We start from the raw sequence: 26342 nt of genomic DNA, 5'->3' as shown, positions 1-26342 counted from the left end.
AGGACCTTGTTTCATTCATGAAACTTACAGTGGCCTTAGATAAATCAGAGACTAAGTTTGCTAATTTAGAGGTATTTTGTTCAGAGTTCTCTGTCTGTTGCTGAGTGGATGATGGAAAAGGTTTACTATTGTTAAACCTGTATCTTCCACCATTATTAAAGCCTTGTTGAGGCTTTTGTTGATCCTTCCATGAGAGATTTGGATGATTTCTCCATGATGGATTATAGGTGTTTCCATAAGGTTCACCTAAGTAATTCACCTCTGCTATTGCAGGGTTTTCAGGATCATAAGCTTCTTCTTCAGAAGATGCCTCTTGAGTACTGTTGGATGCAGCTTGCATTCCATTCAGACTCTGAGAAATCATATTGACTTGCTGAGTCAATATTTTGTTCTGAGCCAATATGGCATTCAGAGTATCAATTTCAAGAACTCCTTTCTTCATAGGCGTCCCATTACTCATAGGATTCCTCTCAGAAGTGTACATGAACTGGTTATTAGCAACCATGTCAATGAGTTCTTGAGCTTCTGCAGGCGTTTTCTTTAGGTGAATGGATCCACCTGCAGAAGTATCCAATGACATCTTTGATAGCTCAGATAAACCATCATAGAATATATCCAGGATGGTCCATTCTGAAAGCATGTCAGAAGGACACTTTTTGGTCAGCTGCTTGTATCTTTCCCAAGCTTCATAGAGGGATTCACCTTCTTTCTGTCTGAAGGTTTGAACATCCACTCTAAGCTTGCTCAGCTTTTGAGGAGGAAAGAACTTGGCTAAGAAAGTCGTGACCAACTTATCCCAAGAGTTCAGGCTGTCTTTGGGTTGAGAGTTCAACCACACTCTAGCTCTGTCTCTTACAGCAAAAGGGAAAAGCATGAGCCTGTAGACTTCAGGATCTACTCCATTAGTCTTAACAGTATCACAGATCTGCAAGAATTCAGTTAAGAACTGAAAAGGATCTTCAGATGGAAGTCCATGAAACTTGCAGTTCTGCTGCATCAGAGAAACTAGCTGAGGTTTCAGCTTAAAATTGTTTGCTCCAATGGCAGGAATGGAGATGCTTCTTCCATGTAAATTGGAATTAGGTGCAGTAAAGTCACCAAGCATTCTCCTTGCATTATTGTTGTTGGGTTCGGCTGCCATCTCCTTTACTTGTTCGAAATTTTCAATAAGGTTGTCTCTGGATTGTTGTAATTTAGCTTCTCTTAGTTTCTTCTTCAGAGTCCTTTCAGGTTCTGGATCAGCTTCAACAAGAATGCCTTTTTCCTTGTTCCTGCTCATAAGAAAGAGAACAAGAAAAGAAGAGGAATCCTCTATGTCACAGTAAAGAGGTTCCTTATTGTTAGTAGAAGAAGAAAAGGAATAGGGGTGAAGAAGAATGAAGAATCCAAACACAAAGGTAAGGATAGGAGCAGTGATGTGAGATGAAGAGAAGTGTTAGTAGATGAATAAATAATTAGAAGGAGATGAGGGAGAAGGATTTTCGAAAATTGTTTTTGAAAAAAAGGGTTAGTGATTTTCGAAAATAGTTTTTGAAAAAGGTTAGTAATTTTCAAAAATTAAAATAATTAGTTAATTAAAAAGAATTTTTGAAAAAGAGGGAAGATATTTTCGAAAATTAGAGAGAGAGAGTTAGTTAGGTAGTTTTGAAAAAGATAAGAAACAAACAAAAAGTTAGTTAGTTAGTTGAAACAAATTTTGAAAAGATAAGTTAGGAAGTTAGAAAAGATATTTTGAAATCAAATTTTTGAAAAAGATAAGATAAGAAGATACTTTTGAAAAGATATAATTGAAATTAGTTTTGAAAAAGATTTGATTTTTAAAATCACAATTAATGACTTGATTCACAAGAAATCACAAGATATGATTCTAGAACTCAAAGTTTGAATCTTTCTTAACAAGCAAGTAACAAACTTGAAATTTTTGAATCAACACATTAATTGATGATGTTATTTTCGAAAATTATGAGATAAAATTAAGAAAAAGATTTTTGAAAAATATTTTTATAATTTTCGAAAATAACTAAGAAAAATGAAAAAGATTTGATTTTTGAAAAAGGTTTTGAAAAAGATAAGATTTTAAAATTGAAAATTTGATTTGACTCATAAAAACAACTAGATTTTAAAAATTTTTGAAAAAGTCAAATCTAATTTTCGAAATTTTAAGAGAGAAACAGGGAAAGATTTTTTTTTTTTTTGATTTTTTGAATTTTTATGATGAGAGAGAAAAACACTAAAAATGCTCAATGCATGAAAATTTTAGATCAAAACAATGAATGCATGCAAGAATGCTATGAATGTCAAGATGAACACCAAGAACACTTTGAAGATCATGATGAACATCAAGAACATATTTTTGAAAAATTTTTAATGCAAAGAAAACATGCAAGACACCAAACTTAGAAATCTTTCATGTTCAGACACTATGAATGCAAAAATGCATATGAAAAACAAGAAAAGACACAAAACAAGAAAACATCAAGATCAAACAAGAGGACTTACCAAGAACAACTTGAAGATCATGAAGAACACTATGAATGCATGATTTTTCGAAAAATGCAAGATGAACATGCAATTGACACCAAACTTTAAATCTGACTCAAGACTCAAACAAGAAACATGAAATATTTTTTATTTTTATGATTTTATGATTTTTTTTGTATTTTCTTTTAATTTTTTTCAAAAATCATTTTGAAAAAAGAAAAATAAGGATTCCAAAATTTTTAATATGAATTCCAGGAATCTTATGTTCTTTAGTCTAAAGCTCCAATCAAAGAGTCAGACATGGCTTAATAGCCAGCCAAGCTTTAGTATGTAATCCAGACATGACACGCCTGACATACCCTATTCAAAAGAATTAGACATGGCTTTACAGCCAGCCAGGCTTCAACATGCTTCATGAAACACTAGAATTCATTCTTAAAAATTCTGAAGAAAAAAATATATTTTTTTGAAAACATTTTTATTTTAAAAAAAAAAAATTTTTTCGAAAACAAAGAAGAAAATTTTTGAAGATTTTTGAAACATTTTTTGAAAATAAAACAAAAAGAAAATTACCTAATCTGAGCAACAAGATGAACCGTCAGTTGTCCAAACTCGAACAATCTCCGGCAACGGCGCCAAAAACTTGGTGCACGAAATTGTGATCTCTGGTAATGGCTCCAAAAACTTGGTGCTCTAATCTCAATTCATAATTTGTCACAACTTCGATACAACTAACCAGCAAGTGCACTGGGTCGTCCAAGTAATAAACCTTACGTGAGTAAGGGTCGATCCCACGGAGATTGTCGGCTTGAAGCAAGCTATGGTCACCTTGTAAATCTCAGTCAGGCGGATATAAAATAGTTATGGAATTTTTGAAAATAAATAATAAAAGAAGGATAGAAATACTTATGTAAATCATTGGTGAGAATTTCAGATAAGCGCATAGAGATGCTTTCGTTCCTCTGAACCTCTGCTTTCCCGCTGCCTTCATCCAATCAATCCTACTCCTTTCCATGGCTGGCTTTATGCAAGGGCATCACCGTTGTCAATGGTTACATCCCCTCCTCTTGTGAAAATGGTCCAAATGCTCTGTCACAGCACGGCTAATCATCTGAGGTTCTCGATCATACTGGAATAGGATTCACCCTCCTTTTGCGTCTGTCACTACGCCCAGCACTCGCGAGTTTGAAGCTCGTCACAGTCATTCAATCCCTGAATCCTACTCGGAATACCACAAACAAGGTTTAGACTTTCCGGATTCTCATGAATGCCGCCATCAATCTAGCTTACACCACGAAAATTCTGATTAAGAGATCTAAGAGATACTCATTCAATCTAAGGTAGAACGGAAGTGGTTGTCAGGCACGCGTTCATAGGGAATGATGATGATTGTCACGTTCATCACATTCAGGTTGAAGTGCGAATGAATATCTTAGAAGCGGAATAAGTTGAGTTGAATAGAAAAACAGTAGTACTTTGCATTAATCTTTGAGGAACAGCAGAGCTCCACACCTTAATCTATGGAGTGCAGAAACTCTACTGTATGAAGATACATAAGTGAATAGAGGGTAGGCATGGCCGAGTGGCCAGCCCCCAAACGTGATCAATAGATTAAAAGATAATCCAAAGATGTCTAATACAGTAGTAAAAAGTCCTATTTATAATAAACTAGCTACTAGGGTTTACAGAAGTAAGTAAATGATGCATAAATCCACTTTCGGGGCCCACTTGGTGTGTGCTTGGGCTGAGCTTGAAGTCTACACGTGGAGAGGTCATTCTTGGAGTTGAACGCCAGCTTTTGTGCCATTTTGGGCGTTGAACTCCACTTTGCAACTTGTTTCTGGCGCTAGACGCCAAAATTGGGTAGAGAGCTGCCGTTGAACGCCAGTTTGTGTCATCTAAACTTGGGCAAAGTATGGACTATTATATATTGCTGGAAAGCCCTGGATGTCTACGTTCCAACGCAATTGGAATCGCGCCATTTTGAGTTCTGTAGCTCCAGAAAATCCATTTTGAGTGCAGGGAGGTCAGAATCCAACAGCATCAGTAGTCCTTCTTCAACCTCTGAATCTGATTTTTGCTCAAGTCCCTCAATTTCAGCCAGAAAATACCTGAAATCACAGAAAAATACACAAACTCATAGTAAAGTCCATAAATGTGAATTTAACATAAAAACTAATGAAAACATCCCTAAAAGTAACCAGATTCTACTAAAAACATACTAAAAACAATGCCAAAAAGCGTATGAATTATCCGCTCATCAAATAGCGACAGCCACAACCACAGCTCCATATTACTCTAGCGACAACAACCGCAACTCCAAACACGACATACAACAATCGAAACTCGATCCTATCGCAATAACGTTGTAAAACCTCAGCCACATATATCGGAACAACGATTAAAAGAGTTTTCGGAGTAAAACAACTCACCATCAAGGTTGCGAGAACCGAACTGGTCAATGAACCGGTAGAGTGACTGGTTCAATGGTTTAGAGATTCAACCGGTTTAATTAAATATATAATAAAATTATAAAAAATTTAATATATAATTTTAAATATTTGAATTTAATAATTTTTTAGCTAATAAATTTTAAAATTTTATAGTTTTTCATAATTTATGATTAAAAATTCACAAATAATATCTCAAAACTCAGAGAAGCAGAGAAGCAGAAACGTAAAAGAGACATGGAGATAAACTGCGAGACATCACACCTAAAAGAGAAGCAGAGAAGCAGAAATGACGTCGACGAGGAAGGGAGAAGCAGAAACGACGAGGAGGGGAGAAGCAAAAACGACGCAGGGGAGGAAGGGAGAAGCAGCGACGACCCACGACGAGGAGTGGAGATGCGGCAACGATGACCCACGGCAAGGAGCAGAGAAGCGGCAACGACGACCCATGGCGAGGAGCAGCGACAGAGAGACAAAGAGCGCGATAGAGAGGGAGAAAGGAGAGAAAGGTTCAGCGATGACAAACGATGCGAGGCTCTAGGGGCTGCGGTGGCTACGGGCTGGGTGACTGTGGGTGGCTGCGGTGGCTGTGGGTGGCTAGGGTTCTTCCACTTCTTTCAATCTCAAGCTTTCTTCAGTTTGAGAGAGGAGATGCCGAGATGGGTGAGAGTGGGAGTGGGAGTGGGAGAGGGTTGGGGGTCCTGTTTAGGGTTTTTTTTTTTAAATAAAGTATAAAACGGTGCCGTTTGTATGGAGTATTCAAATCAAAAATCTGCTAAAAAACCGGACAGTTCTGCCAGTTCACCGGTTAACCGCCGATTCGACCGATTTTTCACCAGTTTTTTGCCAAGCGATTTCTAGCCTTACCCGGACCGGGTAGGTGACTGGTTCCCGGTTAATCCAGTTGAACCGGCCAATCCGGTTCGGTTTTCAGAACCATGCTCACCATACAAAAAAAACCAAAAACGAACCAGCGGCAGCTTCGGTGGTGATTTTGGTGACACCCGCGCCATACCCAGTGACCAAAACGGCGGTAGAGCAGCTCCAACAGCCGCATGCAGCTCAGTGGAAACCTCCAATCCACAACAATGGAAACCACATCGACAACACCCACGGTAGCGGCTGGAAGAGCAGTGGCCATGGCAGCAAGAGTCGCAGGAGAGCTTCAACAGCGGCGGTTCTCCATCACGGCAACAACAGTGAGACGCAACTCTTCCTTCCTCTCCTCGGCGGTGTGACATGCAAGGACTGCTCCTCCAGCTCGTCGGGGTTCCAATCCTACGTCTCCTCTCTCTTGTCTAGACTTGACAGCGATGGTGCGGCTGGGGTAAATGGCAGTGGCTTCTTCGGCGGTGGCAATGAAACACGGTGATAATGAGGTGTGGCGGCTCCTTCTCGCGCGTCTTCCTCCTCCTCGACGGCGACGCTCCTCACGGCTCCATGGACGGCAACGGAATAGCAGCGACGGTGCATGGTTGTGGCAGCGCGAGCTCTCTCTCTCTCTCTCTACCTTCCTCTCTCGCGCACGGCTCCTCCGTGAAGGCGACAGCAGCATCAGGACGCGGCGGCAGCAAGGCAGCGGTCGCTCCCTCCTTTTCCTCTTCTTCCCTCTCTTTCTCTCTTCTTCTCCACTACGTGTGTGTGTTATTCGCTGAAGGGGGTGTGTGGCTGAGTGATGGCGAGGGAGTATTTTATTATTTTGGGAATTAGGGTTTAGATATAGTATTAATTTAAAATCAAATTTAATCCAAATATAATTAACTTCAAGAATACTATTTATTTTTCAATTTATAAATTATTTTTAATTAAGTACTCTAATTCAAATTTAGAGATAAATAAATAAATTTCTTTTAGTTTATAAAATTAACCAAAATTTTCAATTATTCAATTTAAATTGTATAAAACTCTTACTATTTTTAATTACTAAACCTTTAAATCTCTAATATGAAAATCTTCAATTATTTAAAAAAATTTATAAATTTTAATGGATTTTAAACTCAAAGTATCATAAAAATTAATTTAATTACTTTTAGAAAAAATATTTTTTAAAATAAAATTATCAACAAGTATAATAAATTATAAATAACTTATTATTTAATTTCCAAAAATCCAGAGGTCTTACACGTGACGATGGCAGCGAAACGAGCTGGACAGCAGATAGGCACCGGCAGTGCGACAGCTCCCTCTGCCTTCTTCTTCCTTTGTTTCTCTCTTTCTCTCTTTTCTTCCATTGTTGTGAGGGTGTGTTTTTGTGGTGTGTTTGGGAAAGGAGGTTTTACAACACTGAGAGAAGAAATGTGAGGTGAGAGTGTGTTAAGGTTAGGCTAGAATTAGAATTTTGGGTAGTTTAGGTATTTTTAATAATAACAGGAGTAATAGAGTATTCAATAATTATTATTTTACAACTATTAAAATTATATAAAACTTTTATTATTTTACAATCATTAAAATTTATAATTTAAACATAAAAAATTATCCAATAATTATAAAATTAGATAAAAATTCTAATTTAATTCAAATTCAATTTATCCAAACTTAATTTAATTACCTTTAATAAAATAATTTCTGAAATTAAAGCCTTTAATAAATAAATAAATTGAAATTGACTCATAATAAGATTTTCCAAAAATTCTGGGTCTTACATGACAAGCAACAACATCTATGAGTCTTTTAATTCAACAATTATGGATTTGCAACAGAAGAGTATTTTGAAAATGCTTGAGGAGCTTAGGTTCTACATCACAAAGACAATGACTAATCATAAGGATGCACTAATGGCCTACATTGGAAAGATGGCCCCTATACGAATCAAAAGACTAGAAAAGCAGACGAGGCAAACAAACTACTAGGAAGCACAATGGATTAGTGATGATGAGCACGACCAATTTGAAGTTAGAAAGTGACAACATAGGGTGAGAGTGAACACACTGAAAAGAACATGCTCACGTAGAAAGTGGTATCTCATTGGATTGCCTTGTTGTCATGGGATTGCAGCAATCCAGAGGAAGAATGAAAAGTCTAAAAATTATGTTCATCACAAACTCACCATGGAGGAATACAATAGGACCTATTAGTATCACATTAACAGTGTTCCAAGTCAAGAATATTGGGAGCATCATAAAGGATTGCCATGTCTCCTTCTATATAAGAGGCTCATTGGTAGGCTTACAAAGAAAAAAAAAATGTTACAATCTCAAAACAAATACCAAAAGTTTAATCCCAGATCGTTCTCCCTTAGAATCAGTGTTCAATTATTGACTATGAAAAAAAGGAAATTTTGATTGCAATTTGCAAAAAATTTAAATGGTAAGAAACTAAAGAAGCATGCAAAAAATTAAATTAAGAGCAATTAAGGTAATTAACAAAAAAATTCAAATAAATTCAATTGCTAAAAGATCTTGGCAAGAGTTGAGGATTAAGGATCACTATCTTTGTCACTAACCATAACATGATAATTACAAAGAACGAACCCAGTTCGTCAACCTCTACAAACATGAATTGTCAAATTTTCATGATAGAACAACATTGAATCGATCTTCAAATATTAGGTACACAAATAGAACGATTTAAATATTAAGAACTTTAAACTTATCCCAAACGTTAAAGACAAAAAAATACTTCCTTAGAAATATCATTATAGGACTAACTAATAGTACCTTTTTAGTTCGTTTTAAAATGATAAAATATCATTTTAGAACTTCATTTAAGAAAGTAAAATATCCTCTTAGAATTAATGTTTTTAACTGTATTAATAAAAAAATAAATACTTATAACTTTTTTTTAATAAAATTAAAGTATCTTTTTAAAATTAAATTTTTTAATTGTAACAATAAATTTTTGAATTTGATTTTATATAAACTAAAATACCCTTTTAATCTCAAAAAGCCCCAAGATCAAAAGCAATCACAAATTTAGATTATCAAACATTGTATAAATCTATGTCCCAAAAAAAAAAACATTATATAAATCAATAAACGGCAAAAAACAAGGTTTTTTAAGAACCATTAAATAAAGTGAAATAATAAATTGGAGTCAAACTTCAGCTTCTGCTTAAATATTTAACTCGCCGAAGCAAGGAGCTCGATACAAAAAGCAGGAACTGAGAGCTAGAGAACATAAATTGATATTGCAACCCCAGAAGACAGAAGAATGGGCTCTAGGAGGAAACTTTACCAAGTGAAAATTTTCTGGTTACCACATAATAAGACTACTATCTTACGAGGAAATATGAAACTTTAGACGCCTGTATGTACTGCAAGAAAGACTGTATGTACTGCAAGAAAGATTGTTCCGACTAAGCGCACATGAGATGAGACATTTACAGTGCAGATATCTGGAAATAAAGTAAATCTAAAAGGGCCACAAAATAATAATGGTTCCATTCATAGGAGCAAAAATCAGTTTACCATCACGTCCAACTTAATAACCAAAATAGACAACCAATACTGTGCTGCCCCTTGTTATTGGCAGGAGTGCCAACATCAAGATAGCGCATTGTAGAATCCGTGTCGCACAAGGCAATGGTCGGAATATTTCCAAGAGCACCTTCTTTAATGGGCTGCACATATTTTTTTTTAAAAAAAAAATAGAAAAACAAACCCACAATGAGATCAACTAATAACAGAATTTCAAACTCCCATAAAAACATATTGACAGTTAATAGCGAAACAACATACACCACTACACCCTCAACACAAATGAATAAGTTTCAAACATCTAAAACACGTGGCATCTGATGATCAGTCCTTGGATCAGTCAGAATGAGTAGACGAGGCTCGTTATGGGATGTCTGCATTTGATTAGTGAATGTTCCAGGAGTGTGCCTTCCAGCAATTGCATTCGCACCCGTGTATTGTGCGAACTTTGATATCCTGAGGGCTCTTGACAGCAACAATAATCCTACCAGCAAGATGGAGCCTCTCCTGTGTCTTGCCAAGGTTAATTATGTCAATACCTGGGAATAAGGAATACGAAAAATTAACCAAAGATAAAAATGCTTTCATTCAGTAGCTAAAGCATCGGAAAGATAACAGAAATGTTGAGGTTTGACAAGTTTTCTTTTTCATAAGCTCTATCGTAAAATTATGATAATAAGCTGTTTTGCACACAATGTGGTCATACAAAATACACTTACTCGTATCAAAATCATGATTAGAAATTAAATTGACTCTTTGAATAGACAACACACCATATAAAGAAAAATTGACAAACCACTAGATTATAACAAATTTATAAGTATATAACAAAAAAAAAATACAGGAAAAGATAAATATAAAGGTGAAAACACAGGTACAGTCAACCTCACCTGAAGTTGATAATTGAGTCGTAAGATGAAAATTTAGTCAAATCAGTCAAATTATTTAACCACTCTCAACTATCAACTTCACGTGAAGTTGAATGCACCTGAGTTTTTCACCAAATATAAAAAATTGAATGCAAAATTCACAAAAGATTCACAATTGACACACTCTTCAATAATATTCAGATTCAGAATCCAAAAAGATAAACAAAAAAGATTATGTGAAAATGGAAAAGTAAGACTGACCTCCGAGAAGTGTGCCTTCCAGCAATTGCATTAGCACCAGTTTATTGGGCAAATTTCAAGACTGCCCGCTGACTACATGGCTTAGCAGACTAAACAAGGATATCCTGAGGGTTCTCAATAGCAACAATAATCCTGCTTGGATATTTAAGTTGCCCAAGCAAGGAGCTCGATTCAAAAAGCAGGAATTTAGAGCTAGAGAACATAAGTTGAAACTGCAACCCCGGAAGACAGAAGACTAGGCTCTAGGAGGAAACTTTACCAAGTGAAAATTTTCCAGTTAAACATTGCGCAATGTTGTATACTACCATGGAAATTCAACTTTTTTTAAATGGAGAAACATAGAGGTTCAAAAATGAATATCCTATTCTCCAAGTTCTAAACCAGAAACTTCTGCAGCAGCAGTTAACAAAAATGTTATATAGCTATTTTCTATGATTACATCAGCAGATTCAAAACCAGCATCAAATTTCATACTGAATTACTTTGAGGTCACAGAAAGTGATGATAAGAGGAGAAAAAGAAAGAAAAACTGAATTCAGATTTGAAACATTATAAGAACTTGATAACAACAATCAGATATGAGGAAAAAGAAAGATGCAGATGAGAGGGACTCTGTCAACTATAGTTGATGACATGCTTGACTTACAACGTAAATTATAAGGTGAGTTTCTGTTTTAAAATATGCACTTGCAAGTAGAAGTTGTCTATTCTTGAAAATATGCAAGAGCTAAAACCTAGAGTATAGCTTTGTAAACCTCAACTAAACCTCATTTTCTTGAAGTGCTGAGTGCTTTCTCTTCTTGGTTGACAAGCATCTTTCCCTCAACAAAATCGCAGAACGCCACAGTTACTCCAAGCTGCTTCTCCATTTTCTTCACAATAAAAACTTCGGACTCTTCACATATGGTTAGCACTGTACCATCCCTACCAAGCCGACCAGTTCGGCCAGCTCGGTGTGCATAGTGAGTTGAATCCGTAGGTAAGTCCAGATTAACCACGAGATCACATTCTGCCACATCCAAACCCCTAGCTGATAATTCATTTGTCACCAGAACTCTCACCTCGCCATTCTTGAATTTCTTCAAAGTTGATGACCTAGCAAGCTTCCCAAGATCCCCATGCAACTCTGCCGCTTTCATTCCACGGGCCTCCAGCTTGAAGACGACATCCTTTAGTTGCTTACTGTTGTTCCTGAAAGCTATTACAACTTTTGCATCCAGGGCATGAATACACTTTCGCATGGTATCGACCTTGTGCTGTAACCTCGCTACACAATAATAGTGTTCCAAAGCCGGAGGCAAACTCTCTACTGATGCCTGAGATGGCTTAGTTGGGTCTGGAGTAGAACCGACTGAAGGCCTTGACAAATTGATAGGGCCCAAAGGCGAGACAGTATCAAGCTGGATAACTTTCTTAGCTTGGACGAGAAGTGGATCACATCCCCAGCTCCTCGCTGCTCTTACAACAGAAAACGGCACAGTTGCAGACACCATAATTAACTGACGCTCAGTCCTTTTAACATTTGGATCCGGGTCTGCACCTGATCTCCTGCCTACATGCTCCAATATCCGGTGCATGTCCTCCCGAAAATTGAATGACAAGAGCTCATCAACTTCATCCAATACCAAATAGCGACAGCCATGTGTCCGAAGCTTCCCTGCTGCACTAAGTTCCGCTATCCTACCAGGTGTGCCAACAATAATGGCAGGTTTATTCTTCTTGAGAGCTTCTTCCTGCCTGGTTCTGTTCGCACCTCCCACAAGCTGCTGAACCACTTTCTTGTTCTCCACTCCTAGTATCTTCTCAAACTCCCTCACTATCTGCATCCCTAGCTCCCTAGAGGGAGCAACAACCACTGCTTCTATTCCCATTTTCCCACCAGAATCACCACCACTGTCACTCTTGGAAACATTGTTCATCAGTGGACCAATAGATGATAGTATAGGAAGCAGATAAGCCAATGTCTTCCCCGAACCCGTATAAGACTGAATTATGACATCATGGTTCTGCAGAATGGTAGGAACAGCTGCAGACTGAACTTCAGTTGGAACACTGAACCCCTCTTTCTCCAATCTCTCAATCAGAACAAGGGGCAACCCAAGTTCAGAGAACGATTTCGCTGCAAATGGGGCAGCCTCAATTTGTTGTTTCTTCCTCTCAACAATCGCAAACGCTTTCTTCTTCTCACTGGAACCAATAGGTTTCCCTATGCCTTTGCTCTTAAGGGACCCAGGGGATGAACTCAACAATGGCTTTACCTTACTGCTAGACTTGCCACCTTTGTTAATTGGTTTATCAACTTCACTTTGGAAACCAACACTTGAGAGGGTTAAGGAACCATGATTTGGTGGTTCCACTTGGCTCATACAATGAATACTTGTGTGCAACAAAGAAGAAGCATTTTTATGAGTAGCCAATGCCCTTCTAATGGGGAAGGACTCTCCAACAAGAAGAAGAAACCTAGCTGACATCAAAGCTGGCATCTTTCTAACAAAACTAAGAACAAAATACTATCCGTATCCTTACTTATCCTTACTTAATATCTTAAAATCCAGACATGTAGCTCTAGGTGTCACAATATCCTTCTTCCTGATGTTTTTGTTTGCTTTCCTCTATTGGCATTGAAAAGTCATCAAATGTGATGAAAGCTAGAAGTCCCCAAAGTCTTACGACGTGCTGGTCATAGATGGAGATTTCAACACCTAATTAAAGTACCGGTTAGTTCAAAAACGTAATAAATGTAAATTTAAAATATCAAACAAGTGTGTTTGATATTTGGCCAATCTATTCTAAAAATCTACTCTGTTACATACATCATTGATGTAAACTTTACCTATAAAAAGAAGTAATTCATTCATCAAAAGGATAAAATCTTTTTGAGCAAAAGAACCCAATTCATCCCTTCTTTCTTATAACTTATTTTTTATGCATCACAAATTTTTCATTTACCCAAGCATCATCATTATCACACACAATTACTTCATTATCATACAGACAGTCACAACATATATTGGGTATAGATAAAAGATTGTCTCTGATTTTGAACATGAGGTTGTTGTCTTCCGAGGTTGGTGTGTCACCGATAGTTCTACATGAATGAATCATGGAGCTGCCGTTCCTCTCTCCCTCCCCCTATGTGTCTGAAGCCCCCATTCGTTCTCATTATCAAATTCTCCTCCCCAGGTTATTAGTAAATATGTGTCTTAAACTAAAAACAAGACAGCACATGCCCCTTGATATTTATTTATTTTTTTACTTGGGCCAAGCGAGCATGATTAAAATAGAACAAGCTCACTGCAATAGTCCAAAACAACAACGTTCCTTTTTTTTCCATTACTTATTTGTTTATCTTTCAGAAACCATGAATGGCAAGAAAACACCTAACTTCAAAGATTATGTCAGAAACTTTAACAAGGATAACTTACCAAAAATCTAACTACAATATCCAAAGTATGAGAAACTAAATCAATCTTAATATGTAATATGTAATATATTCTTTTGGTGTCTGAAAATAAAAGGAAAGAAAAAGAAACAAAAAACAAAAGAATAAGCACTGTCTAAATGGCAATAAGTACATCACAACGCAGCAGAGGAATGTAATATGTAATATGTAATATATAATATAACGTTACTGAATCTGTTGAAGTAAGAACCATTATATTGAAAACATAAATTTAAAAGCACATGCAAACAAAATGTTCCAATACTGCACCACAAGAAAGAAAACATAAATTTATAACAATCACATCAGCAATCCACCATACATAACAATTCCATCCATCAACAATAATGTAAGTCTCAATGAAAACATAAATCCAATGACACAGAACATAGCATAGTCATTCATAACATTGTTGAACTTTCAAATTGGAACAAAATTTTATGCTTTTAACTTCTATCGACACGGAAATTAAATTAAACAAGGGAACAAAAAAAAACCTAAATTAATAATTGCCTGAAGGAACAAATTTCAGCCCTGTCTGAAGAACTATTATCAGAGCTCACTGGGTAAAAAAAAAAAACCAAAACAAAGCATGTAGATGTAGAAAATGGTACCACGAAGGAGAGGGCTGGAGAAGAGGACGGCGAAACAATAGAGCTCGGAGAAGAGGACGGCGGGTCGGCCGCGACGGTGGCCAGAGAAGGCGGCAATGATCGAGATGGAGAGACTCGACGGTGGAGCGCGCGGTAAATCGTGGACGGCGAAGCTCGAGGCGCCGTGAAACGCGGACCGCGGAGCTCCAGGCGCAGTTAATCGCGGATGGCGCAGCAGGAGCTTGAGGCGTTGTGAATGGTGGACGTTGTGTGAGACTTGAGTGTGTGAGGAAGATGCTTCCACTTAGTGGCTTGATAGGAAAAAATGGGATATGTGGAGAGTGGATTATCGAAGTTCAGAATCCCCTGCCTCTGTTTTTCAATTTCGGCTTGGATTATCCTTTATCGGTAAGGTTCTGAAAACCGGACCGGTGATGGAACTGCTTTAACTATTGGGTCATTGGTTTACTGGTCCAACCGGTTTAACCGTGGTTCAACCGAAAAAACCGTTTTATAATAAAATAATAAATAAATTATAAATAAACACTAAAAATAAAAGTAAGACAAAAATAATTTTCTATTATTCCACAAGGCCTATTGATACCTGAAAAAGTATTTACCCTTGTGATTATCAATTTGTCATTCAGTTTGTTACTAATCGAAATTTAAGAAAAAGCTCCACTGTTCCCCACTACATTGCCTTAACACAAATCCTGGAATACACAATGCTCTCTTAATTCCAAATTAAACTTGAAAAGTTCAAAATCACACCATGTATTCAAAAGAAAAATAAATAAATAAGATAATCATATTCTGCTACACATAGAAGCCTGTACAGGAGTGATTAAGAAAAGTTAATATCAAAGTGGTGCTTTACAATCCTAGACTACTTACAGCCATCAAATACTGCTAAAATTGACATCAGGATGTGTAGCATCATGTAATTCACTCAAGTAAATCCTATTGGAGAAAACTTGAAAGTTGAAACCAATCCAAAAATTTATAGTACAACATAATGCTTCTCAATGTAGCTAGACTAACACAGAAAAGTCACACAGTTTAGCAAATCATTATTGCAAGCCAGTCTTCTGAATAGCTACTCTTATTCCCATTCCTCCCAGCAACCACTAATGTTGAGCATTCAGGACTTGGCAACAGCATTGAAAGGGAATATGACAGTAACAGTTTCTTGCAAGTAAGAGAATCATACATGCCACAAAAATCCCCATAATGATAATGGAAAAATCACCTTCAAGATATGAGAAGAATCCCCCTTGCTGGACCAGTTTAGTAGTGATCAAATATATATCACTTCATTAAATAGTGGTATTAGTTACTAATACAATCTGTTAAAACTTTTTGGTAAAGGAACCCATCAAATCCTACAAACGAATCAAGCTGAATCTCTTCTACAATAGCTTTTTACAGGCAGGGACAAAAATAACAAATTTGAAAGGTGAAGGGGATTCTGGTCGGGAGGGTTGAGGAGGAAGGGACTAAAAATTAACAGAAAGAAAACATATAATAATTAACCACCTGAAATAGTCTTACATATTATCAGAAGACACATCATTAGACATGAACAATTCTCAGCAACAAAATTCCAAGCAGTGAACAAAAAGAAACCCAACATGCAATATCCTTCTCTAATTTACCAGACAAAAACAGAAAAATAGAAAAACGAAGAAATCCACCTACTGACGGAGAATAGCAGAGCAGAAAAACAGCAGAACCAGGGCTAATCAATAATCAAATAATCACTCAATAAAAAATTAAAACCACACAATATTCAAATGTTGAATAATCATTGGATGATTTTTGAGCAAGAACGAAGAACAAAGAATGAAAAAAAAATGAAGTCATTACCTTCGTTCTAAGCAGTCTGAGCAGAAGGGCAGAAGCGCGACCGAGACGGAGACCAGGTGGCGAGCACGACGGCGAACGGCGGCAAAAGCGTGGCTGAGAAAACAAAGAGAAGACGGCGGCCGGCGAATTCGAGGAAGAAGTTGCGCTTGGTTAATGAGGAAAGGGGTTGGAGACTCGGGCTCGACGCCCAGACGAAGACGGTGGTGTTGAGCGCGACGGATGCCGGCAGAAGAGCAGCGGTGGGGGAGCAGCAACACGCACAGCTCGAGCACTCACTGGCGGAGGAAGGCGCGAGCAGCCGAGCAAGAGGAGAGAGGCGAGATGCGAGCACACGACGCGGAGGATCCGGCGAGAGGCCCGAGAGCACGAAGACGGAAGTTCTTGAGTGCGACGGACGGCGGCAGCAGTCTCTCACTCCGACAGACGGCGACAACTATTGTCGGTGGCTAGGGTTTGCTTTCTTTGGTGGAGGCTACGGCAGTTTGCTCTTTTCTGAAGGAAGGAGTTGGAGAAGTGGGGATAACGCGTGCAATCTCTTTCCCTTTCAAGGAAGGAAACGACCTCGTTTAAACCGGCCGGGTTCCGGTCCGGTGTGACCGGCCGGTTACCGACCAATTTAACGGTTCTTGAGCGATTTAGGATTTGACGGTTTTACACATTAGATTGGACCGTTTTTTGCCGGTTTCCGGTCGAACCGATTTGACTGGCCAGTCCAATTTTCAGAACATACTTTATCCCATGAAAAATTTTTTTTCCCTCCTTTTGGCTTGAGCTAGCAATCGATTGAGCAAAGTTACTGTGTCATTGGATTAACTTAATGATTCAACTTGTGGATCATTTGTTAAATTGTTTGATTCGATAATAATTAAATAAATATATAAAAAAATTAATGAATTATAATTTAAATGACGCAGTCTTTTTTTATTCATTTAGAAGTTACGTGTTCGAGTATACTAAACTCAACCATTAAAATCAGCAACCATAATTATTAAACTTAGACCGACCAATTCGACCAAAAAACCGATGATCCAACCTCTTAATCGGTCCGGGTTAATATTCTAACCATTCAAGCAAATGAACCGATCAAACCCGTTAAATCCGTTCAAACCGGATTCAATTGCGAACCCGACCGGACCTATCCGTTCAAACCCGGGCTCAACTGCGAACCCAACCGGACCTGTCAGCCCGGAAGATGACATCAGCGACATCAGCGATACCAATTTCAAAAAACTAGTACACGTTGCCTCCTGGTTCGAACCTAAGAACATCATCTTAAATGGAATTGCTCTCCCACCAAGCCAAGTTGTTTTTTACACTACGATATGCTTTTTAATATATATATTACAAACTAGTATACATATCTAAATTAATAACTTCATGTATTAACAACATCTTTTAGTTATACAAATTTAAAATCTCTTTTATCCTTTTGTCTTTTTATTTGATTAAGTAATTTTCAATTTTTCATATTAATTTAATTTTTTATTTTATATTTACTCTTTCTTAAATTAATTATTTTTTATTTTGCACAATTATTAAAATAAACATTAAATTTTGTTAAATATCTATAAATAAAAAAGATAAGCAAAAATATTTATATTAATCATAACATATTTTGGTTATTCATAATTATATAATATCTATTAATATTAATTTTTTTAACATATATTTGAATAAGGTAATATATACAAATTAATTAATAAAATTTAAAAATAAGTTAATTTAATATTTAAAAAAATTATTATGAATAAAATTAAATTTTATATAATTATTGAATTATGTCCAGAAAAGGAAAAGAGAAGAAGAAGAAGAAAAAAGGGAAGTTAACATATATATTACAAACTAGTATTCATATCTAAATTAATAACTTCATGTATTAACTCTTTTTTTTCCTGTAAAGGAAAAAAGGAAAGAAGAAGAAACTATCCACAATTTACCTCTGCTTCCACTTTTGCCACCACCTCAATAGGATTTTGGTCCTTAAGGTAAGAACAATTTTAAAATCAAGTTAAACTTTAGGGACGATTTTGTATGTAAAAAAATTGTTCGAGACAAAAAATTTTTTCAGTTGATATCTTAGATACCAAAATCGTACTTAATCCGAAAAAAAAAAACAACAATTTGGTAACCAAAACCCTAATATATATATATATATATATATAACAAAATTTAAATTATGTAAAATATTATTTCTATTCTTTAATAATAATATTGTATTTATTTATTTTTATAATTTAATTTTGATTTACAAATAGTATTAAATGTGTTACAGTTGTCTAATTACATATTTTCTTTTGAGTGACTATTCACGTCATTAATATAAAAATAATTATTTTTACTGATCTAATTAATTAAATATAGTACATCAAAATTAAATTTTTATTGTGTTATTTAAATTTTAATTTATATATTTATTTAATTATTATTGGGTCAAACGATTCGACTAGTAACATTCTAGCTTAGTGGAAGACTAACGTGTAGCCTTGAAGAAGGTCTATGGATCAAATCACGGTTGAACCAATTTTTGGATTAATTCAAAAGACTATTGCGTTCCACGATCCAGCATAGTTCAGTTCAAGCCGAGTTTGACCGATTTAATGTAGTTTAGACCAATTTTTTACGGATCTATTGCAGAAACGGTTAAAAACCTTATCTGAATAGGTTTAGAATCCAATTCACCAGTTCTAATATTCATTTTTCTTTTTTTCTAAACTACTAAAATTGCATCTGATTTACTGAAATATTGATAAAAATGACCTTCACTTCTGACAACAAAAAAATATCTTTAAAAATATAAAATATAATAAAAAAAACCAAAAACAATTTTTTATATAAATAACAAAAACGACTTTTGTATACAAATTGCTTATGTATTTAATCCAAAAATTTTGTAAGAATATTCAAATAATTATTTGTAGGTTGTAGAAGGCTTAGAGAAGGGGGTTGAATCTATGGCCTTCATTTACTTTAATGAAATAACTCTTTAATTTACAAACTTTCAATCTGAATCTGTTTAAACTCAGTAGCAAAAATTTTATGAGACAATTTTATTTTATCTCATGAATATTAGAAAACAGAACAGAGAAGGGAAGAGAGAAGCTGACACCATCATGTATCCTGGTTCAGTTGCCTTGTGTAATGCAACCTACATCCAGTCTCCACCACAACAGTGGTGGAATTTCTACTATAGTTAAAGTATTACATACACTAATTCCATAGGATTGATACAATCCTTTCCCTCTCAAGTTCTAACCTAATTTGACTCGACTATGCTAATACCTAACTATTCCCTCTTAGTGCTTACTCAATTAAGAAAGGGGTACCTCACTGGTACAAGATACAAGACACAAGAAACAACCCAAAGAAATCTGAAATCACTCTAAGCTTTTCACTCAAGTGTATCACTCAGCCTTTTAACACTCATTGGCTTTTTCTTGATCTTTCTCTTTTGCCTTTTACCACTCAAGAAATTACAAAAAGATATACATTAAAAATAAAAATTACAATCTGTAAAATATGAAGGAGATTGATGCTTCAACAGTCTCAGTAGCTATAGGTTGAACTGGATTCACTTGACTCTTATTTAGTTCCTTATTCTGGTGGAATACTTCTTTAACTAGAGAGCACTATCCAAGTTGATGAACTCTTCAGAGAAAACTTTTCAAAACACAAAAACTTCAAATCCTGGTTCTCTCTCCTTATCTTCAGAAAGATGAAGATTTTTCTTTTGTATCTCTTTTCTTGTTGTTGAGTTGCTCTCTTCCAAGTCAACTCCTCGAGCCGTGTGCTTCACCAACTTACCTTTTCACTTCCTTTCATTAATCCTTAATTTAGGGATTTTGGAATAGACTCGACCCTTTTTGCTTGACCGAATACATCAAAATATCAAAGATAAAAGATGTTCAATGGTAAACTCAGATCTGAACCCTTGAGCTACAACTTTGTCCCCAAGAAATAATTTTGGCCTTTGATTCATAGCAGTGATTATCAAAAATCACTTTCTCCATTTATCCCAAATTGGAGTAGCAGGGAGTTGAAGAAGAAGGGAAAAAAGTAAAATGCATGCAAAAGGAAATAAATCACCTTTAACTTTTGACTTAGCCTAAGATTATTGGATTTGGGTGACTAGACCTTTGCCATTTTTTATTAAGCTTTCTCTTTCTTTCTTCTTTGATGAAATGACCAAGAGGAACGAAGCTCTCTCTCTTTTCTGAGTCTGACCAAATGAAAGGTGAACATTGACTTTGGAGGATCAGCTTGGAAGGATTTGCTTGAGTGAGAAGCTTGGGCTTGGGTTGGATTTGATTAAATCAGCCCAGCTGAATTCTTTGCTTTGTTTTCTTTGGGATTTCTTTGTTTAGACAACCCACCAGTAATGGTTTTTGTTTTCTTGTATCTAGGCTGTTGTTTCTTTTAAATTTGGCCTACATCACTAATCAAATGCAATCAAACCTAATTGGGTGATTAATCCAATAAAATAATATTTGTCATCATCAAATTAAGTTAGTTAAATTTTTAACTCAACAATATCTCTCTTAATGACAAACATAATTGTAATATAGATCAAGAGGAATTGAATTTGGATAAAGTTAAGAAACTTCCCTTTGAGTGATGTCATTTCCTTTTGTGTTACTCTCCCTAAATTTGTACTCTTCTCTTCTTTCCTGTTTACATATTCTTATAGAGAACACAAATATATGCTATACACAATTTAACTTAGCTAAGGGATAATATACAACCAGCTGGATAAATCTAGCCCAATACCAAACAAAACAAGGCGTCAAGACTAACAAAGAGAAAACAGCAACATATCATGTAAAGCAAATTCAAATTCACATGCCAAAAAAAATCACTGCAGTAGCAAGATTTGAACAAAATTAGCAAATTCATATGTATGCTACTACTCCCCCTTTTGTCATCAAGGGTGGAACAAAAGTGAACCAAAACCTGCAACAAAATATTAGTTCAAAGTCCAAAACCAGCAAGTAACTAGAATTAAGTGCAACAGCTTTTTAAAGTATTACAGTCATCCGAAATAGACAAAGAGTAGTTCAAAAATAAACAACGATAGTTTTTATGAGACAAAAATTGAACAAAATGCAGCAGCAACATGAGATAATTTTAGGCATCCGAACCATCCTCTTCAGAATCAACATCTTCTTTAGGATCAGAGGCAGCATTGTCATCCTCTTCGAGATTGTCAATGAACTTCATGTAAATTACCACTCTATCTCTTGATTTTCTGAGAAAGTTCTCATGTTTCATAGCAAGTTTCCTCTTTTCTTTGCTTATTGCAATCAGATGGTTGGATTGAGAAACAAATTCCTGCACCACATCCTTAACAACTTCATACAAATCAGTTTTGTGTCCAGTGGAGGTTGAAGTTCCCGTGGTGGATGGAGGGGGAGATTCCTCAGGAATGAAATCATCATCATCATCATCAAGAACCACCATTTCAAAACGAGTGGGTCCCTTTTTCTGCTATTTTACTGAACCATCTCCTTTTAGATATGAATGTCTATTTTTATATGTCTCATTTGACAAGTCAACACCAAAATGTTCAAAGATACAGGTTAAGAACATGCTATAAGGAAGAGCTTTATCCTTTTCACTTCTAACAGAATCAAACATATACCTTACCATTAAATAAGCAAAAGAGATTTTTGTTTTTGAGAGAATAGCATACAAAACTAGAGTATCTGTGTAAGACACCCTTTGATATGAGCCACTCTGAGGAAGGATGACATGGTTCACTATGCGATGCAATTGAGTACGTTCATAACCCAGGGCTTTGTGAGTAGGAGTGATGCCATCAATCAGAGAAATATGTTCACATTAATCACATACATAGGCAAAATATATTCACTGAAGGAGAGACCTACCCCCTTCATCCCACTTATCCAAAGTGTAAGCACAAGCACCCACATCATTATATTTCAAGGAATCACTGATAGTTTCATTATTTAAGATAATGTCACGGCCTTTGACATAGGAATGAATACTGCCCTCATGATATGTCATATTAGCATAGAACTCCTTGACTAACACTAGATAAATTGGTTTTTTTATTTTAAAAATATGATTCTAGTCTAGAAATTCAAAATTTTCAGCAAAAGGAAAACCTTTCTTTTTCAGATTGGATAAATTAACAAGAAAATTGGGACACAAGGTGTGATGAGTAATAACTCCTTTATAAAAATTATTATTCATGGCTAATCTAAAATGGTGTGGGTTATAGTCTGAGTAGGAGGTCATGGAGTGTGATTTGTGTGCAAAAGGATCAATAGAAGGCTCTTTAACAGACTTAAGAGGGACACGAGTTTTATCTCTCTGAGGACGAGTGGGAACAGACCTAGGTTTAGGTCTGGTAGGTTTGGATGCAGGTTCCTCAGCAGCAAGGCGCTTCCCTTTCGAAGTGCTTAGCTTGGATGGAGCGCTAGGAGGAGCACTAGGAGTCGCGGTTGGCTTGGAAGAAGATGGAATCCTTGAGGGATTCTTTGTGCGAGCCATAGGGTTAGTGCGAGGAGGAGAAATAGGAGGAGAAGGGGATGGAGTAAAGGTTCTGTCTGAGAGCATGTGGAAGGTTTTGAGGAGGTTTCTGAAGAACAGTTTTCTTCGTCATTTGGATGGACCTTGGTTTTGAACGAAGAGAAGCACTATAGGTAGTGGTAGAAGAAACCAAAGGATTCGAGGAAGGAGTTATGAAGAGAGAAGATTGAAGGTTGGTAACCGCACCATGAAAAAAGGTTTCTTGAAACATGCAACTGCATCATATATGATTTGACCTTGAAAATGCTTGACATCATGAAAAAGTGTTTTAATATAAAATCAATTAAATATTAAAAAAATGATTTAAATAAAACTTTTTCACTCAAAGACAAAAAGAATAAAATTAAAATAAAGATAAAAGAAAACATGGATTTAAGGAAACATATTAGACCATTGTATGTAACACTCATTGGCCCAGAGATGGTAGTGTTTTAAGGAAACATGTTGGACCACTCAGAATCTGAATTTTAGGGTTGGCCCAGATGATTCAGCACGTGCATAAAAGCCCAGAAAATAAAGTTCAGAAAGATGGTTCTTCATTTGCCCAGAATTGTCTCATCCCAACCTGTAAGACAAAAACTTCAACAAACACATCAGCAATGCGCAAACAATGAATCATGACTTAAAATCCCTAGATTAGTCCTAAGCATGCAGAATATGTCTTCAGCTAGTGGTTTGGTAAAAATATATGCTAATTGATCCTCTGATTTAACAATTTGAATGCTAATATTCCCCTTTTGAACTTGTTCTCTTATTGAGTAAAATCTCACTTCAATATGTTTAGTTCTAGAGTACAAAACAGAATTTTTTGAAATATTTATGGCCCTCATGTTATCACACAGTAAAAAAATATTTTCAGCATTTAATTTATAATCAGTGAGTTGAGTTTTCAACCAAATAAGCTGAGAACAGTAAGAAGAAGCAGCTATATACTCAGCCTCTGCTGTGGATAAAGCCACTGTGGACTGTTTCTTACTTGACCATACGTTTAGAGACTTTCCAAGGAAGCAAAAAATGCCTGATGTGCTCCTTCTATCAACTCCATCTCCAACAAAATCTGCATCACAATAACTAACTGCAAAAAAATTATCAATCTTAGGATACCATAAACCAAAATTGGATGTGCCATGAATATACCTAATGATCCTTTTAACCGCAGAAAGATGTGATTCTTTTGGTTTTGATTGGAATCTAGAACACATTCCAACACTTTGTACAATGTCAAATCTAGAGGAAGTTAGGTACATAAGAGATCCAATCATTCTTCTATACCTAGTTTCATCAACATCTTTCTCAGTTTTCCCTTTTCCAGGGTGCATGGGAGTTTCCATGGGTTTGGCATTTTCCATACAAAATGTCTTAACTAGTTCCTTGGAATACTTCTCTTGATGAATAAAAATATCTTTTTCAGTTTGTCTAATTTGAAGCCCAAGGAAAAAAATTAAGTTCACCCATTGGTGAGCGGATATTTTATACGTTTTTTGGCATTACTTTCATATAGTTTTTAGTATATTTTGTTTAGTTTTTATTAAGTTTTTATAGGTTTTAGTGTTAAATTCACATTTTTTGATTTTACTATGATTTTGTGTATTTTTGTACAATTTCAGGTATTTTTTAGCTGAAATTGAGGAGCTGAAGCAAAAGTCTGATTCAAAGACAAAGAAAGCACTGCAGATGCTGTCCGGATCTGACTTCCTTGCACTCGGAAAGGCTTTTCTAGAGCTACAGAAGTCCAAATAGAGCATTCTCAATGACTATGGAAAGATGACTTCCAGAGCTTTCCAGCAATGTATAATAGTCCATACTTTGCTTCAGATTAGAATGCCCAAAACTGGCATCCAACGCCAGCTCCCTGCCCCCTTCCAGGCGTCCAGCGCCCACAAGGCAGAGACCAGCATCCAAATGCCCAAAGAGAACCCCCTAGCCAGCATTCAACACCCTAGAGGCCTCATAGCACGTGGATCTCATCAAAGCTCAGCCCAAACACTCACTAAGTGGGCCCCAGAAGTGGATTTTAGCACTAAAAAGACTGTTTTACTCTTACTAGTCATTAGTTTAGTATTTAAAGTAGAAGATCACTCTTTGTCAAGGATCTTCGCCCATCCTTTACCATAATTTCGTTTTTCACATTGTATTTTCTATCAGTATGAGTTTTTAAACCTCCTAGGTTGAGGGGAGGAGCCCTGTTGAGTTTTATGGATTAATAAAAGTATTATTGTTTCTTTTTAATCTGTGTTTGATTCTCTCTTCTAAGATGTATCTTCGTTCTTCATCAATATGAATGCGTTGAACTTGCATAAGGTTATCACATTCTATATTGTTCAGAGTGCGTCTTTCATCGGACAATGATAAACCACCAACTTGATTATACATCTCTTAGACGGCTAATCCACGACTTCGTTGGGGACTTCTCGAGACACCAGTTCAGCCGAGGTATAGGGAGATTAGGGTCTCTGTGGTAGAGGCTAGAACCCAAGGTGCAGCATCTTCCGATCTGAAAGATTCGACCTTGTCTGTGGCGTTTTAAGTAATATCACCAAGGAGAATAAACTGCAGGAGCTTCACCCTCAATCAGAACGGATCCGCACTAACCCTGGGGTTCAAATCTGGATGAGTATTGGCGGCTGCTCAAACTAGCGTCAATCACATACAGCCTGCCATAGACGAAATCATTCACAATTGAAGAAGACAGTAAGACCAGAGTTAATCCAGAAGGACAAAGCAACTCCAAGCCTTAACCATCTCCTTATTCTTATAATCAAACCTTGTAATTCCATCTTCGAAATCCAATAACAAATTCCTATCCGTCTGACTAAGACCTGCAAGATAACCATAGCTTGCTTCAAACCACAATCCTCGTGGGATCGACCCTAACTCACTTAGGTATTACTTGGACGACCTAGTGCACTTGCGAGTTTAGTTGTACGAAGCGTGGGGATTCGTGCACCACCCATCATGCTCATGTCAAATTCACTTGTCATGAGTTTTCCAAATTCAGTACAAAGGGATTCATTGGCTGATCCAAAAATAATGTCATCAACATAAATTTGGACTAGAATAAAAGAATCATTAGAATTCTGAATAAATAGAGTAGTGTCTGTGGTGCCTCTTTGAAAATCATTTTTCAAAAGAAAAGAACTAAGTCTCTCATACCAAGCTCTAGGAGCTTGCCTTAAACCATAGAGAGCTTTTGATAGTTTGAAAACATAGTTAGAAAATTCCTTATTTTTAAAACCAGGTGGTTGTGTCACATACACTTCTCTATCTATCACACCATTCAAGAATGCACATTTCACATCCATTTAATACAATTTGAAACCACAATAAGTAGCATGAGCTAGAAGAAGTCTTATGGCTTCCATTCGGGCAACAGGGACAAAGGATTCATCAAAGTCTATTCTCTCTTCTTGGTCATA

General features: G+C 36.3%; 1 protein-coding gene and 1 non-coding gene across 4 annotated transcripts; one reads left to right on the top strand and one right to left on the bottom strand.

The window, feature by feature from the left end:
• The first annotated feature begins 634 nt into the window (after positions 1 to 634).
• LOC112774321 (small nucleolar RNA R71) lies at positions 635 to 742 on the top strand. Its single transcript, XR_003188815.1, has one exon. It is a non-coding gene; the product is annotated as a small nucleolar RNA R71 (small nucleolar RNA).
• Positions 743 to 10994: 10252 nt separating this feature from the next.
• On the bottom strand, positions 10995 to 16915 carry LOC112772807 (DEAD-box ATP-dependent RNA helicase 47, mitochondrial). Of its 3 annotated transcripts, none has more exons than XM_072226213.1 (3): positions 16378 to 16898; positions 14533 to 15224; positions 10995 to 13178 (listed from the first exon to the last, which is right to left on the bottom strand). In XM_072226213.1, the coding sequence occupies exon 3, from the start codon at positions 12957 to 12959 to the stop codon at positions 11244 to 11246; it is 1716 nt and encodes a 571-aa protein (XP_072082314.1). In that variant the 5' UTR covers positions 12960 to 13178; positions 14533 to 15224; positions 16378 to 16898; the 3' UTR covers positions 10995 to 11243. The 3 variants fall into 3 exon arrangements, with proteins under 3 accessions (XP_072082314.1, XP_025673604.1, XP_025673602.1); XM_025817819.3 differs by having other exon boundaries at positions 14533 to 14927; XM_025817817.3 differs by lacking the exon at positions 14533 to 15224 and having other exon boundaries at positions 16378 to 16915.
• Positions 16916 to 26342: the final 9427 nt, after the last annotated feature.

This window comes from Arachis hypogaea, chromosome 18, assembly GCF_003086295.3.
Source record: "Arachis hypogaea cultivar Tifrunner chromosome 18, arahy.Tifrunner.gnm2.J5K5, whole genome shotgun sequence".
In the NCBI taxonomy this organism is placed as follows: domain Eukaryota; kingdom Viridiplantae; phylum Streptophyta; class Magnoliopsida; order Fabales; family Fabaceae; genus Arachis; species Arachis hypogaea.
The sequence above is the reverse complement of the archived record's forward strand: the minus strand, read 5'-3'. Positions and strand labels throughout refer to the sequence as shown.